Source organism: Phocoena sinus, chromosome 13, assembly GCF_008692025.1.
Source record: "Phocoena sinus isolate mPhoSin1 chromosome 13, mPhoSin1.pri, whole genome shotgun sequence".
Taxonomy (NCBI): Eukaryota; Metazoa; Chordata; class Mammalia; order Artiodactyla; family Phocoenidae; genus Phocoena; species Phocoena sinus.
The window spans coordinates 18,376,062-18,393,655 of record NC_045775.1 but is presented as its reverse complement, the minus strand read 5'-3'; the positions used below and the strand labels follow the sequence as shown (position 1 = coordinate 18,393,655).

At 37.8% G+C, this 17,594-nt stretch overlaps 1 protein-coding gene across 3 annotated transcripts in view; it reads left to right on the top strand.

Annotated features, from left to right (window-relative positions):
• Positions 1-17,594, top strand: part of ATAD2B (ATPase family AAA domain containing 2B) — a 155,962-nt gene that overhangs the window by 127,683 nt on the left and 10,685 nt on the right. For 2 of the 3 annotated variants that reach the window (XM_032652570.1, XM_032652569.1), the window contains exons 23-24: positions 10,898-11,020; positions 14,108-14,245. In XM_032652570.1, coding sequence (XP_032508461.1) covers positions 10,898-11,020; positions 14,108-14,245 — 261 coding nt within the window. Of the gene's footprint in view, positions 1-10,897; positions 11,021-14,107; positions 14,246-15,305; positions 15,365-17,594 lie in introns of those variants that run through there. The other variant, XM_032652571.1, reaches the window with a different exon arrangement.

The window sequence follows — 17,594 nt, the reverse complement described above, 5'->3', positions numbered from 1 at the left end:
CTGAGTACAAAGTGTAAGCAAACGAGGAGTAGAAAGGACCATCCTCAGTCTGATTAAGGACATCTACAAAAAGCCTACAGTTCACATCATACTTAATGACAGAAGACTAAATGCTTCCCCTTAAGGTCAAGAACATGGCAAAGATGTCCACTTTTACCCAACATTATACTGAAGGTTCCAGCAAGTGCAGTAAGGTAAGAGAAAGAAATAAGAGGCATCTAGTTTGGGAATGAAGAAGTAAAACTATCTTCATCTGTAGACAACATGATGTCTACATAGAAAATCCTATGGAATTTGCAAAGACACTGTTAGAACTAGCAAGTGTGTTTAGTGAGGTTGCAGGATATAAGATCAATTACAAAACTCAGTTGTATTTATGGAAATACAATACTAGTCCCAAACAATAGCAAATTGAAATTTTAAATTACTGTTTTCATTAACATGAAAAAACATGAGATGTTGATAAATCTGACAAAAGATAGGCAAGGTCTATACATTGAAAACTACAAAACATTACTGAGAAAAATTAAAGAGAACCTAAATAGACTGAGAGATATATTGTGTTCATGGATTGGGAGACTCAGCATTGTGAAGATGTCAGTTCTCAAATTGAACCACCTCATTCGGAATTCCAGAAGGCATTTTATAGAAATGGACAAGGTGATTCTAAAATTCATATGAAAATGGAAAGGATCTAAAATAGTCGAAACAGCTTTGTAAAGTAAAAACAGTTGGAGGACTTAATACCACCTTATTTCAAGACATAAAGTTAGGGTAATCTAGACAGTGTAATATTGGCATAAAGAATGACAAATAGAGCAATGGAATAATATGGAGTCCTGAAAGGGACCCACACATATAGAGTCAGTGGCATTTTGACAAAGGTACAAAGTCAGTACAGTGGAGAAAGTAGTCTTTTCAACAAACAGTGCTAGAACAATTGGATATAAGTATGCCAAAAAAAAGACCTCTTATCTATATAAAGAATCTCAATGGATAATATACCTTAAATATAAAAGCTATCTTGTATCCAGACTATTAAAAGAATTCTCAGAATTTAATAATAAGGGACTTCCCTGGTGGCACAGTGGTTAAGAATCTGCCTGCCAATGCAGGGTATATGGGTTCGAGCCCTGGTCTGGGAACATCCCACATGCAGTGGAGCAACTAAGCCCAAGCACCACAACTACTGAGCCTGCACTCCAGAGCCTGCGAGCTGCAACTACTGAGCCCGCATGCCACAACTACTGACGTCTGCATGCCTAGAGCCCATGCTCTGCAACAAGAGAAACCACCACAATGCGAAGCCCGTGCATCACAATGAAGAGTAGCCCCCACTTGCCGCAACTAGAGAAAGCTGACATGAAGCAACGAAAACCCAATGCAGCCATAAATAAATAAATAAGTTTATTTAAAAATTTAATAATAAGAAAACCCAATTAAAATAATAGGTATAAGATTTGAAGACACTTCACCAAAGATGATGTACAAAGGGAAAATAAGAACATGAAGGTATACTCAGCTTCATTAATCTTTAACAAAATGCAAATCAAAAGCATAATGAGATACCACTAAACACCTATAAGAATGTCTAAAATTAAAAAGACTGATCATACCAAGTGTTGACACTTGGAACTGGAATATAGGGATATAAAATAGTACAACTTTGAAAAAGCTTGGCAGTTTTAAGATTGTTAAACATACATACACCCATTGTTGAGCTAGCCATTCCCACTCTTAAATATTAACTCAAGGGAAATGAAAGCATATGTTCATATAAAGACTTGTTCATGATATTTATGTAACATTGTTATAATTGCCAAAACCCAGAACCTATCCCTAATGTCAATCAACATGTGATGGATAAATTGTATTATATCCAATAGTGGAATACTACTCAGCAATAAAAAGGAATGGAGTGTTGATCATACAATATAATAGGTATTTTTATTATTTTTTTAAAAATTAATTTTTATTGAAGTGTAGTTGCTATACAGTATTATATAAAACAATAGGTATTAATGTCAAAATAATTATGACAAGGTAAAAGATCCAGACAAAAAAAGAATATATACTTTATAACCCCATTTATATAGTATTTATAAAATATGTTAGAATTATATATACATTAATATATAGAGATATATGTGATTCATATCTATTATAGTGTACATAATTCTAGAAAATATGAAGTAATCTATGGTAACAGTAAACAGACCTGTGGTTCCCTGGGAATGGAGGGTTGTGTAAAGAGTGAAAGGAAGGATGACAGAGGGGCACCAGGAGACTTTTGGTGATGGGTGGATATATTCATTATCTTGATATAATGATGATGTTATGGATTTGTACTTAGGTCAAAGCCATATCACAATGTATACTTTAAATATGTGCAGTTTATTATATGTCTCTTATGCCATAATCTTTTTTCTTTTTTTTTAAGGCTTAGGGAAGTACAAAATTTTAAATAATAAATACAGATTACACATTGTGGCTATTTGGTCATAATTGTCGAGATCTACTATTCATTTGCCTGCATATCTTCACTTGGATTTTTTTTTTTTGAATTATACTTTATTTACTTTTTTATACAGCAAGTTTCTTATTAGTCATCAATTTAATATACATCAGTGTGTACATGTCAATCCCAATCTCCCAATCACACCCCCACCCCCACCCGCTGCCGCTTTACCCCTTAGTGTCCCTACGTTTGTTCTCTACATCTGTGTCTCAATTTCTGTCCTGCAGACTGGTTCATCTGTACCATTTTTCTAGGTTCCACATATGTGCATTAATATACGATATTTGTTTTTCTCTTTCTGACTTACTTCACTCTGTATGACAGTTTCTAGATCCATCCACGTCTCAACAAATGACCCAATTTCGTTCCTTTTTATGGCTGAGTAATATTCAATTGTATATATGTACCACATCATCTTTATCCATTCGTCTGTCAGTGGGCATTTAGGTTGCTTCCATGACCTGGCTATTGTAAATAGTGCTGCAATGAACATTGGGGTGCATGTGTCTTTTTGAATTATGGTTTTCTCTGGGTGTATGCCCAGTAGTGGGATTGCTGGATCATATGGTAATTCTATCTTTTAGTTTTTTAAGGAACCTCCATACTGTTCTCCATAGTGGCTGTATCAATTTACATTCCCACCAGCAGTGCAAGAGGGTTCCCATTTCTCCACACCCTCTCCAGCATTTGTTTGTAGATTTTCTGATGATGCCCATTCTGACTGGTGTGAGGTGATACCTCATTGTAGTTTTGATTTGCATTTCTCTAATAATTAGTGATGTTGAGCAGCTTTTCATGTGCTTGTTGGCCATCTGTATGTCTTCTTTGGAAAAATGTCTATTAAGGTATTCTGCCCATTTTTGGATTGGGTTGTTTGTTTTCTTAATATTGAGCTGCATGAGCTGTTTATATATTTTGGAGATTAAACCTTTGTCCGTTGAGATTCGTTTGCAAATATTTTCTCTCATTCTGAGGGTTGTCTTTTTGTCTTGTTTATGGTTTCCTTTGCTGTGCAAAAGCTTTGAAGTTTCATTAGGTCCCATTTGTTTATTTTTGTTTTTATTTCCATTACTCTAGGAGGTGGATCAAAAAAGATTTTGCTGTGATTTATGTTAAAGAGTGTTCTGCCTATGTTTTCCTCTAAGAGTTTTATAGTGTCCAGTCTTACATTTAGGTCTCTAATCCATTTTGAGTTTATTTTTGTGTATGATGTTAGGGAGTGTTCTAATTTCATTCTTTTACATGTAGCTGTCCAGTTTTCCCAGCACCACTTATTGAAGAGACTGTCTTTTCTCCATTATATATCCTTGCCTCCTTTGTCATAGATTAGTTGACCATAGGTGCCTGGGTTTATCTCTGGGCTTTCTATCTTGTTCCTATGATCTCTGTTTCTGTTTTTGTGCCAGTACTGTATTGTCTTGATTACTGTAGCTTTGTAGTATAGTCTGAAGTCAGAGAGTCTGATTCCTCCAGCTCTCTTTTTTTCCCTCAAGACTGCCTTGGCTACTTGGGGTCTTTTGTGTCTCCATACAAATTTTAAGATTTTTTGTTCTTGTTCTGTAAAAAATGCCATTGGTAATTTGATAGGGATTGCATTGAATCTGTAGATTGCTTTGGGTAGTATAGTCATTTTCACAACATTGATTCTTCCAGTCCAAGAACATGGTATATCGCTCCATCTGTTTGTATCATCTTTAATTTCTTTCATCAATGTCTTACAGTTTTCTGCATACAGGTCTTTTTTCTCCCTAGGTAGTTTTATTCCTAGGTATTTTATTCTTTTTGTTGCAATGGTAAATGGGAGTGTTTCCTTAATTTCTCTTTCAGATTTTTCATCATTAGTGTATAGGAATACAAGAGACTTCTGTGCATTAATTGTCTATCCTGCAATTTTACCATATTCATTGATTAGCTCTAGTAGTTTTCTGGTGGCATCTTTAGGATTCTCTATGTATAGTACAATGTCATCTGCAAACAGTGACAGTTTTACTTCTTCTTTTCCAATTTGTATTCCTTTTATTTCTTTTCCTTCTCTGATTGCCGTGGCTAGGACTTCCAAAACTATGTTGAATAATAGTGGTGAGAGTGGACATCCTTGTCTTGTTCCTGATCTTAGAGGAAATGCTTTCAGTTTTTCACCATTGAGAATGATGTTTGCTGTGGGTTTGTTGTATATGGCCTTTATTATGTTGAGATAGGTTCCCTCTATGCCCACTTTCTGGAGAGTTTTTATCATAAATGGGTGTTGAATTTTGTCAAAAGCTTTTTCTGCATCTGTTGAGATGATCACATGGTTTTTATTCTTCAATTTGTTAATATGGTGTATCACATTGATTGATTTGCATATATTGAAGAATCCTTGCATCTCTGGGATAAATCCCACTTGATCATGGTATGATCCTTTTAATGTGTTGTTGGATTCTGTTTACTAGTATTTTGTTGAGGATTTTTACATCTATATTCATGAGTGATATTGGTCTGTAATTTTCTTTCTTTGTAGTATCTTTGTCTGGTTTTGGTATCGGGGGATGGTGGCCTCATAGAATGAGTTTGAGAGTGTTCCTTCCTCTGCAGTTTTTTGGAAGAGTTTGAGAAGGATGGGTGTTAGCTCTTCTCTAAATGATTGATAGAATTCACCTGTGAAGCCATCTGGTCCTGGACTTTTGTTTGTTGGAAGATTTTTAATCACAGTTTCAATTTCATTACTCTTGATTGGTCTGTTCATATTTTCTATTTCTTCCTGGTTCAGCCTTGGAAGGTTATACCTTTCTAAAAATTTGGCCATTTCTTCCAGGTTGTCCATTTTATTGGCATAGAGTTGCTTGTAGTAGTCTCTTAGGATGCTTTGTATTTCTGCGGTGTCTGTTGTAACTTCTCCTTTTTCATTTCTAATTTTATTGATTTGAGTCTTCTCCCTCTTTTTTCCTGATGATTCTGGCTAATGGTTTATCAATTTTGTTTATCTTCTCAAAGAACCAGCTTTTAGTTTTCTTGATCTTTGCTATTGTTTTCTTTGTTTCTATTTTGTTTATTTCTGCTCTGATCTTTATGATTTCTTTCCTTCTGCTAACTTTGGGTTTTGTTTGTTCTTCTTTCTCTAGTTCCTTTAGGTTTAAGGTTAGATTGTTTATTTGAGATTTTTCTTGTTTCTTGAGGTAGGCTTGTATTGCTATAACCTTCCCTCTTAGAACTGCTTTTGCTGCATCCCATAGGTTTTGGATCGTCGTGCTTTCATTGTAATTTGTCTCTAGGTGTTTTCTTGATTTTTTTTTTTGCGGTACGCGGGCCTCTCACTGTTGTGGCCTCTCCCGTTGCGGAGCATGGGCTCCGGACGCGCAGGCTCAGCGGCCATGGCCCACGGGCCCAGCGGCTCCGCGGCACATGGGATCCTCCCAGACTGGGGCACAAACCCGTGTCTCCTGCATCGGCAGGCGGACTCTCAACCACTGCGCCACCAGGGAAGCCCCTCTAGGTATTTTTTGATTTCCTCTTTGATTTCTTCAGTGATCTCTTGGTTATTTAATAACGTATTGTTTAGCCTCCATGTGTTTGTGTTTTTTACGTTTTTTTCCCTGTAATTAATTTCTAATCTCATAGCGTTGTGGTCATAAAAGACACTTGATATGATTTCAATTTTCTTAAGTTTACTGAGGCTTGTTTTGAGACCCAAGATGTGATCTATCCTGGAGAATGTTCCGTGCACACTTGAGAAGAAAGTGTAATCTGTTTGGGGATGGAATGTCCTATAAATATCAATTAAATCTATCTGGTCTGTTGTCATTTAAAGCTTCTGTTTCCTTATTTATTTTCATTTTGGATGATCTGTCCATTGGTGTAAGTGAGATGTTAAAGTCCCCCACTATTACTGTGTTACTGTCGATTTCCTTTTTTATAGCTGTTAGCAGTTGCCTTATGTATTGAGGTGCTCCTGTGTTGGGTGCTAATATATTTATAATTGTTATATCTTCTTCTTGGATTGATCCCTTGATCATTATGTAGTGTCCTTCCTTGTCTCTTGTAACATTCTTTATTTTAAAGTCTATTTTATCTGATATGAGGATTGCTACTCCAGCTTTCTTTTGATTTCCATTTCCATGGAATATCTTTTTCCATCCCCTCACTTTCGGTCTGTATGTGTCCCTTGGTCTGAAGTGGGTCTCTTATAGATAGCATATATATGGGTCTTGTTTTTGTATCCATTCAGCAAGCCTGTGTCTTTTGGCTGGAACATTTAATCCATTCACATTTAAGGTAATTATTGATATGTATGTTCCTATGACCATTTTCTTAATTGTTTTGGGTTTGTTTTTGTAGGTCCTTTTCTTCTCTTGTGTTTCCCACTTAGAGAAGTTCCTTTAGCATTTGTTGTAGAGCTGGTTTGGTGGTGCTGAATTCTCTTAGCTTTTGCTTTTCTGTAAAGCTGTTGATTTCTCCATGGAATTTGCATGAGATCCTTGCTGGGTAGAGTAGTCTTGGTTGTAGGTTCTTCCCTTTCATCACTAAGTATACCATGCCACTCCCTTCTGGCTTGTAGAGTTTCTGCTGAGAAATCAGCTGTTAACCTTATGGGAGTTCCCTTATATGTTATTTGTCATTTGTCCCTTGCTGCTTGCAATAATTTTACTTTGTCTTTAATTTTTGCCAGTTTGATTACTATGTGTATTGGCATGTTTCTCCTGGGTTTATCCTGCCTGGGACTCTGCGCTTCCTGGACTTGGGTGGCTATTTCCTTTCCCATGTGAGGGAAGTTTTCGACTCTAATCTCTGCAGATATTTTCTCGGGTCCTTTCTCTGTCTTTTCTCTTTCTGGGACACCTATAATGTGAATGTTGTTGCATTTAATGTTATCCCAGAAGTGTCTTAGGCTGTCTTCATTTCTTTTCATTCTTTTTTTTTTTTTTGCGGTACGTGGGCCTCTCACTGTTGTGGCCTCTCCTGTTGGCGGAGCACAGGCTCCGGACACGCAGGTTCAGTGGCCATGGCTCATGGGCCCAGCCGCTCCATGGCATGTGGGATCTTCCCGGACCAGGGCACGAACCCGTGTCCCCTGCATCGGCAGGCGGACTCTCAACCACTGCGCCACCAGGGAAGCCCTTCTTTTCATTCTTTTTTTCTTTATTCTGTTTTGTGGCAGTGAATTCCACCATTCTGTCTTCCAGACCACTTATCCATTCTTCTGCCTCAGTTATTCTGCTATTGATTCCTTCTAGTTTATTTTTCATTTCAGTTCTTGTATTCATCTCTGTTTGTTCTTTAATTCTTCTAGGTCTTTGTTAAACATTTCTTGCATCTTCTCAATCTTTGCCTCCATTCTTTTTCCGAGGTCCTGGATCATCTTCACTATCATTATTCTGAATTCTTTTTCTGGAGGGTTGCCTATCTCCACTTCATTTAGTTGTTTTTCTGGGGTTTTATCTTGTTCCTTCGTCTGGTACATAGCCCTCTGCCTTTTCATCTTGTCTGTCTTTCTGTGAATATGATTTTTGTTCCACAGGCTGCAGGGTTGTAGTTCTTCTTGCTTCTTCTGTCTGCCCTCTGGTGGATGAGGCTATCAAAGAGGCTTGTGCAAGTTTCCTGATGGGAGGGACTGGTGGTGGGTAGAGCTGACTGTTGCTCTGGTGGGCAGCGCTCAGTAAAACTTTAATCCACTTGACTGCTGATGGGTGGGGCTGGGTTCCCTCCCTGTTGGTTGTTGGGCCTGAGGCGACCCAACACTGGAGCCTACCTGGCTCTTTGGTGGGGCTAATGGCGGACTCTGGGAGGGCTCTCGCCAAGGCATACTTCCCAGAACTTCCGCTGCCAGTGTCCTTGTCCCCATGGTGAGCCACAGCCACCCCCGCCTCTGCAGGAGACCCTCCACCACTAGCAGGTAGGTGTGGTTCAGTCTCCCCTGGGGTCACTCTTCCTTCCCCTGGGTCCCGATGGGCACACTACTTTGTGTGTGTGCTCCAAGAGTGGAGTCTCTGTTTCCCCCAGTCCTGTCGAAGTCCTGCAATCAAATCCCACTAGCCTTCAAAGTCTGATTCTCTAGGAATTCCTCCTCCAGTTGCCGGATCCCAGTTTGGGAACCTGACGTGGGGCTCAGAACCTTCACTCAAGTGGGTGGACTTCTGTGGTATAAGTGTTCCCCAGTCTGTGAGTCACCCACCCAGCATTTATGGGATTTTTTTTTTTTTACTGTGATTGCACCCCTCCTACCGTCTCATTGTGGCTTCTCCCTTGTCTTTGGATGTGGGGTATCTTTTTTGGTTAGTTCCGGTGTCTTCCTGTCAATGATTGACCAGCAGCTAGTTGTGATTCTGGTGTTCTCGCAAGAGGGAGTGAGAGCACGTCCTTCTACTTTGCGATCTTGGCTCAGGCTCTATTAGATATTTTTTAGTCATGTCAAAACTAAACTCCTTAAACTAGCGCAAATCTCTAACTTCTTTTCCTACTTCCTTTCTAATTATACTGTAGGATTTTTTTTCCTTTTTTTTAAATTTTTATTTTTGTAAGCGGTACTTCCATCCTCCCATTTTTCATGTAGGAAGCTAGGGAATCTTCCTTGATGCTTATCTCATCCCCTGCTTTACTACCAAGTTGTGTCATTGAGAACACATTTCAAAGCTGTAGTCTTCCTTTCCTTCACTACCACCACCATTACCTGGTTCAGTTCTCTCTTCTCTTTTCACTAAAAATTGCCTTCCGATTATACTCCCTGGTTTTATGCTTGACCCTCTCAATCCAGTCTCTAGGGAACAGCCAGAGAGATCTTTCGAAGATGAGCATTTAAATCATGTAATTTCTCTGCTTGGATCTTTTCAATGACTTTTCATTGCTCTTGGGATAAGATCTAAAATCCTTTGAATATGGTCAGATTCCCATTTGCCTCTTGCTTATTGTGTGCTGATCACTTAGGCTACCTTTCAGTTTCTTAAAATCTCCAAGATCTTTTTACTCCAGAACTTTCTCACATTGTATTTTCTGAACCTGCACTGGTTTTTCCCTTTGTCAGTGGCTACCCCAATGCATGCTTTAAGTCTCAACTTAAATGCCACTAATTCCGAGAAGTCTTTCCTGACTTGCCCATTCAAAATTGGTATCCACACCAGTATTCTGTAGATTTTCATCATAGCTGTTACAGGTTTTTTGGGGGGTGAGGGAGGGGTAGGAGAAGGTGTTTATATGTGTATATGAGATTATTTGGTAAAATACCTCTTTCCTATACTATTCTGAAAAGCTCCTTGAAAGTGGACACCTGTCTATTTTGTTCACTACTGTGTAGCCATCACCTGACTTACTTCCTGGTACAGTTGACAATATTTATTGAGTGAAAGTTTAGAGAAAATACATTGGAAGGAAATATACCAGTGGATTGCTTTTTGAGCGCTGCATGCTTGTTTTTATAAGATTTCTGCAGTGAACTATTAGACTTTCTAATAAGAAAAGTTATAAATAAAATACATCTTTATACTTTTTGTCTTTACTAGAGGTGGAAAAGCAGATGTTATTTTGTGACTTAGATGCTAAATTCTGTTACAAATTAAGTGACCTTGGTATATTAACTTGACTTTTAATATCTTGGAGTTGCACAGCTCTAGGGAGCACTGTTTATGCATATTGTTGGTTAATGAGGACTCCTCTGTTAGTGTAAAGCAGAGACTCTTCTTTTAGTAGCAATTTTAGGTATATAGTTTATCTAGAACAGAGTATGCACTTCTCTCCTAGATCTACCTGCAATTTATGTCATCTTGCATTCTTATCTTAGAGTGCCTTATTGTATTTGTCTGTTCCTGTCACAATTTTTTAATCAGTCACCCTTAATTTAGCATAGTTTTGACCAGTTTTTTCTCGTGGAGAAAATTATGTAAGGTTTTCTGAAATCTCGGTATCTATCCATGGTAGCTCTGGTGCTGGACATACGGTGAATATCCTGTAAATCTTTTAAAAATCTTTATTGAATGTCATACATTTTTGAAAAATATAAAATTAAGCCATATCTTTGAGGTAATGGTTTGTTAAGTAGGCTTAGTACTTTGAAGTTCTAAAAGTATAGTTCTCAGAGGATTGTCAACTTGATTGAGTAGCTTATTATATTTATTTTTTGCTCATCATTTAAATGAGCTTGCTTCTTAGCTAGAAATGCTTTTCAGTTTTTTAAATTAATTATTTTGATAAAGCCTTTAAAAAATTTTTTTTGTTGGCTGTGTTGAGTCTGTTGCTGTGCGTGGGCTTTTTCTAGTTGTGGCGAGCAGGGGGCTGCTCTTCGTCGAGGTGCCCAGGCTTCTCATTGCAGTCACAGTTTTATTTAAATTTTTGTGTTCCTTTTCTTTTTAAGATGCCCTTTGTTCATGTTATTTCACTTGTATGTATAATAAATGTATACCAACTTTTTAACAGATAAAATAATTAGGCACAGGGCTTGTACCCTGAAGGACACTGCGCATGCCATCATTGCAGCTGAATTGGATCCAGAATTTAATAAACTCTGTGAAGAAATTAAGGAAGCAAGAATAAAAAGAGGTAAGTTACAGAAATGAACTTGCTACTGAAGAGTAAGAGGTCATTGAATGGTGTTTCTTTACGGTTGCTGGTATTATGAAAATGTATTTTGAGGCCCATCCTTAATTTCTGATATGAAAATGTGTCATGTAAATTCTCAAAGATGTTTTAAAATTTTACTTTCTATAACAGTTTTAGTGCAAATTACAGAAATAAAGTACTTCTTAGTGAAATTTCTTTTGCAGGCATATATCTTTAATTATGGATTTCTGTTCTTAAAGGATTTAGATAGGCTTTCATATTTGAAGAGGGTTTATTTTCATCAGTTTATATCTAATACTGATACTTAAAAATGGTTTTTAGGAATACTTTTTTTTAAACCTGTTGGAATTTATGTGCAATTTTGTTAATATAAACACAGAATTAGCAGATGTGTTTTGTTCGTTCTATATATAATCCTGTCCTTGAGGAACTCACACTTCAGTAGGAGAGAGTAAGTGTAAAATCGAGTATAGTGTGGCATATGTACTGATTGAAGCATGTTCATAGCACAGAGGAGAGACCTCCTGGTAGGAAACCCAGCATTTTGATCAGAGTTTGGGCAATGAATATAGAAGTGTTGTCTCTAGCGAAGTAGAGGAAGGGAGGCAGTGACGGAGAAGGAGGAGGTATTGTAAGCACAGCACACTACGTGTACAGGCACAGAGACGTGAAATAACGTGGTGTATTGGAAGAACTGCAAACTGGTATTGCTAAAGATGTACAGAATGGTGGGAAACAGAGCTCAGAAGGTGAGCTGGGTCCAGGACATTGAAGTTGTGAAGACGCTTTTCTTCTACTGCCTTAGAGAGGCCTTCCCTGGCCACGTAATCTTATTAGGCTCTGGTCACCATAGCACTTGGCATTTTGTTACTGTTGTTGTCTCTCTCCTCCTTATTTAGAATATCAGTGCTCTGAATGTCTTATTCATAGCTCTACTGCAGTCCCTAGAACTATCTCTGGTATACAACAGGCTTTTTATAAATATTTGAATGAATCAATGTCTTGCTAAGGAGCTTGGACTTTATCCTGTAGATCTATGTTTTTTAAAATGTGTTTGTGTTTATTACCCACATCAGCTTAGAACTACCGAATTAGATTCTCTGGCCGAGAATCTGAAGGCCGAGAAATCTGCACTTCAGAAAACTCAAGTGCTTTTTATGTACACTAAAGTTTTAGAACAATTGCCATAGTCAGTAGGATTCATAGAAGTATTTGAAACAGTGGAATGGATTGGTAAATTGCCTTGGCAGCAGGAAATAGCAAGGTCTCAATGTGGCTCAGTAGGAGGATGAGAGACCGGTTAAAAAGCTGTTGGAGCCAGTTTTGAAAACATTTTGGCAGTTTCTAAAAAGTTAAGCATAATATTTACATATGACCCAGCGATTCTACTCCTAGGGATCCACCCAAGAGAGATGAAAACATATGTCCATATAAAGACTTGTACGTGAATGTTCATAGCAGTATTATTCACAACAGTTAAAAACCGGAAACAACCCAAATGTCCATCAACTGATGAATGGGTAAACAAAATGGTATAAGGGCTTCCCGGGTGGCGCAGTGGTTGAGAGTCTGCCTGCCGATGCAGGGGACGCGGGTTCGTGTCCCGGTCCGGGAAGATCCCACATTCCGCGGAGCAGCTGGGCCCGTGAGCCATGGCTGCTGAGCCTCCGCGTCCGGAGCCTGTGCTCCGCAACAGGAGAGGCCACAACAGTGAGAGGCCCGTGTACCGCAAAAAAAAAAACAAAAAAAAAACCAGGGTATATTGTACAGTGACATACTGCTCAGTTATAAAAAGGAATAAGGTACTGATACATGGTACAGCATGGATGAACTTTATAAATGTTATGCTAAGTGAAAGAAGGCAGTCACAAAAGAGCACATATTGCATGATTCTATTTATATGAAATGCTCACAAAAGGCAAGTCTATAGAGACAAAAAGTGGACTAGTGGTTGCCTGGAACAGTTACCTAAATTGGATTGCTGTGTTGATTGCACAGCTCTGTAAATTCACTAAAAATCACTGAATCGTACGCTTAAAATGAGTGATTTTTATGTTGTGTAAATTGTACCTCAATAAAGCTTTTGGTGGGGGGAGGGCTGTTGGAGTAGTCCAGAGTTTTAATTAGTGAAGTGGGAATGAAGGTAGGATTAACATGAGAGAGATGCAGCTGCAGGGGTGGAGGGCATTGTGAAGGAAAGGAAGAGGCAAAATTGGCTGCCATGTTACTGGTTTAATGACTTAAGTAGATGCTAATACCACCAGTAGAGAGAGGGAATATATAAGGACAGGGTTTTTTTGGTGGGAAAAGAGAAACCAGTTATCTTTAATTTGACCTATCTCTAGGATATCCAGTTGGTGATATCAAGTAGGCAACTGATATGAATCAGAAGCTCAAGAGAGTTTTGGACTAAAGATGTCATTTGGGAAAAATTATAGAATGCCAGTAGGAGCTGAAGGCATGAATATTTGTGGTGGAAGGTGTAGATTAAAGTGAGAAGAAAAGGGATTCCAGAGACAGCCCTTAGAAACGTTTAAGGAAGGCAACATTTAAGGATGGCATAGAAGAAAGAAATCTAGTAAAGAGAATTGAGATGGAATGGTTATTTTTATGAAGATCAGTGCACGAAAACCAAACTTATGCAGTGTGGTGTGACAGCCAGCTAATGTCAGACGGAAACAGTTCATATGAATGGGGTTCAGTGGCCCAGTATATGCTTATACTTTCTAAGATGGCAGAAATCATGACTTTTAGACTATATATAATCTTACTGTCTCACAGTCATAAAAATGTGAAATGTATCCCTCTGCAAAGTAAAATGAATAAACACGGGGCCCTTTGGAGATTAAGTGTAAATAAGCATGGCCTGCCATTTTATTTTTATGATTTTATATCTAGTTTCTTTCCCATCTTAAATCAATAGATACTATTTCATCTGAATTACAGACTGTCCAAGTATAATTAATGACTTTAAAATTCAGTTTTGTATTTCAGACTTTTTTTTAACCTTGTTGGTTTATGTAAGTGGAAATATTTAAATAGGTATCGCTTATCTTCTGCTTGCAGGCTTATCGGTAACAGCAGAACAAATAAATCCTCATGGTACTGGAGCTCGAAAGATGGAAACTAGAGTTGAAGAGGCATTTCGGCACAAACAAAGAAATCCAATGGATATCTGGCACAGCTCTGCAAATAAATGTGCATGTGAGTGTTTGAGATCATGTTATCCAGTAGTGGGAACAACTGCAAATGAGGCAGATGTGTTAGGAATTGGGCACTTATACCAAAGGGCTGCTAAGAGCTTGTGGGGTAAAATGCTGAATCAGAATACATTTCTTTAACCTTATTTGCTTTTCTCCTATCTCCATTCAATGCTTGCTGTTGTAATTGAACTAGATTTGAATATCTTCAGTTTTAAACTTTGGTTTTTAGATAGAGATGTGGAGCCAGTAGATTTTTTTTTTTTTTTTTTGCAGTACGTGGGCCTCTCACTGTTGTGGCCTCTCCAGTTGCGGAGCACAGGCTCCGGACGTGCAGGCTCAGCGGCCATGGCTCACGGGCCCAGCCGCTCCGCGGCATGTGGGATCTTCCCGGACCGGGGCACGAACCCGTGTCCCCTGCATCGGCAGGTGGACTCTCAACCACTGTGCCATCAGGGAAGCCCACCAACAGATTTTTTTTATCCACCCTGCCTCCAACCCCTTGCTGTATGTTATGCAGAATGTTCTTGTTATGGTGGGAAATGGAAACTCCGGCTTAGGAGAGTGACTGAATTGACAGCAGGAAGTTGATTTTTCTGAGAAAAATCTGTGTAGCCTTCTTTAACTGGCTTTGTTTAAGTCAGATGTATTTAGGGGAAAATTCAGTGTTCTGGGTTCTCCTCACTTTTCCTCATTCATGGTGATCTGTAAAATTTCTAAAAGACAAATGTTAATAAACACAGCATCTTCCTAATGTAATCTTTTTTTTTTAACATGTTTATTGGGGTATAATCGTAATGTAATCTTTATGTTTCACTAAAGATAGCCATCTTTGGAAGATATACGCTGTTCTTCTGATATAAAGGTGGTAATTCTGCTCCAACTGTCAGTAAAGATGGCCATAATAAGTTCTTTCACCAGTGGCATTGAATTTGAATGAATGAACCAGACTCAGTTTTTTTTATCTTGTTCTCTTTGTGACAAGTGGCATTCATGTGTGAGAACATTTGAAGGACTTAATGGTGCATTTAGTTCCATGAAACTGATTAAGCTATTTATCCTAGTTGTACCTTGGATCGTGACCTGGATTCTGTGACACAGCACTCTAATTTAAACCTTGAAATCCCTACATTCTCTGCAACTGGTAAAAATATTTACTAACTAAAACACATTGAATATTGGCTTCAAGCAGTTTTAATTTCCTTTAAGTATTAAAATATTGTAATCTACAAATGTGAGTCCTGTTTTCTCTTACCAGTAGATGGCATATGTGACTCATCATTTGTCTGTTTTACATTAAGTTACTTAAATCATATGTCTAAATCTCCCTTTGGAAGAGTTGCTTTTCTAAGGTCTTAGTTTTGGAAACAAACTCAGAGATGTTATAAAACTTGATTTTAAAGATTGTGCCTCTAAATGGGCTTTTCACACAAAGCACCCTTGAAAAAGGAAGTGGGTATATTAAAGATTAGTTCTGTAAATATATACTACCACATGCCAGGTGCTGTGGGGATAGAGCAGTGACTAAAACAAAAATCCCTATTCTTGTGGCACGTATATAACCAATTCCTCTTATTTTACCAAAATCATACTAAGCATTAGAAGTGATAATAAAAGGACGGGGAACATATCTCTAGTTTGACCTCTCCCCAAATAAGAACATTTTCTTTTTCTTAGCTGGGATGAAAGCATTAGAAATAAACTTACTTCAGAAGGGCTCCTAACCTTTGCTTGGGGTATGAGTACATTTTAAGGAGTTGCGCTGGCTCCTGATCAAGCAGGGTCCAGCCTCTCTAGTGCTCCATGGCTTAGTGAGGAAAGAAAAAGGGAACCTCTTGTACCTTTGGTTATTGGAGAATAAGCAAGGACACAATGTCAGGAGTGACTTGTCAGGTAGTAAAACCTAACAGCTCTACATTTTAGAGAAAGAGCAAGCTGAATACTTTTCTTACACTTTTAATGTGGACTGGATTAGTTTTTCATATAAGTAATGGAATGCTTATGAATGCCTATCACTTATAGCCTGTGCTTTTAAAAGTAGACTAATATAGAAATTTCATCTCCAATTAGCCTATAACTGTAAATTGTAAAAATAGAAATTAATAGGGGATAAAGGAATGGAGAGATGATGGTAATTACGATAGTACAGTTTTGAAGGCAAAATAAATTTTGAGCCAAGTGACTAAATAACTTGAATTTTGCAGATGATTTTAGAAACCTTTAGTAGATTTATTCTTAGATGAGAAAGAAGAGTGATAGTTATGACAAAATTTGTCAACACTTGTGAATACCTTGGTGTCTTTACAGAGACTCAGTAAGGATTAAAGATGAAAGGATGGAAAAAGTATGTAAACATACTATATACTCTTGATAGATCACAAGTTCATATTAAGTGCTAGAGTAAAGAAGTGAAGGTTGTCTTAAGACCACATTCCCCTCTATTTGTCTTTCAAAAGCAGTTTTTAAACTGTGGATTAAACAATCTATACTTAGTGGTCTCATATTTGTATTTTCTTTTTAAAATGTCTTTGCCCAGGAAGCTTTCAACATTGACATATTAAAAATATATATTATCTCTTTTAAAATTAAGCCAGATTTGACATTACATTTATAGCCTTGGAAAAATATGAATTATTTTTACTCTGATGGCTTTCAACAAACTAATATTTAGAATTTGGTGTTTGACACCAGAAGTGATAGGTCTCTAGCTTAACTAGTTTGCTTTAATAACTTTGTATTTAAATTTCTTTGTGAAAATGTCCCACATTGCAAAATAAAAGTTAACTTTTTATTTAAGGGACAATGGGATCGACTTGTATAACCAGTTACCTTTGATACATACATGGGAAATTAAAGATTCCTGGGTCCATCATTACCTGGAAGTACCAGCTATCTACTCATAAAAGCTCATGATAGTTTCTAACATCTAGGAGTATAGTCCCTACAACTTTTGTAGGTCTCCCGTTTCACATAACTGACCAAATATTTATTTTCATTGTTTGTTAATGTTGTTGCTGCCTTGATAGCAGAGGGCTTAATTTTTCTACATATTTTCAAATAACAGCTTTGCAAGAAATTGATCCTGATAGGTGAACCATTTGTGGTAGATGGCTAACAGCTGGCTAACCACATTGTCTATATAACCTTCATAGGGCTTATGTTTCTTCTGGAAGGAGAGGCAGTAGAGATTGCTTTGTCGGGATACCTGTAACTATTCTCTCCTCATATACTGGATCATACTTTAATTTCCTTTCATGGTTTAGAAGCTCTTGGGTGATCTTGCTGACAAAGCACTCATCTTCCTGGTGGAAGTCCAGGGCTATAGCCCCAAACCTTCCAGGCAGCTTGGTAAT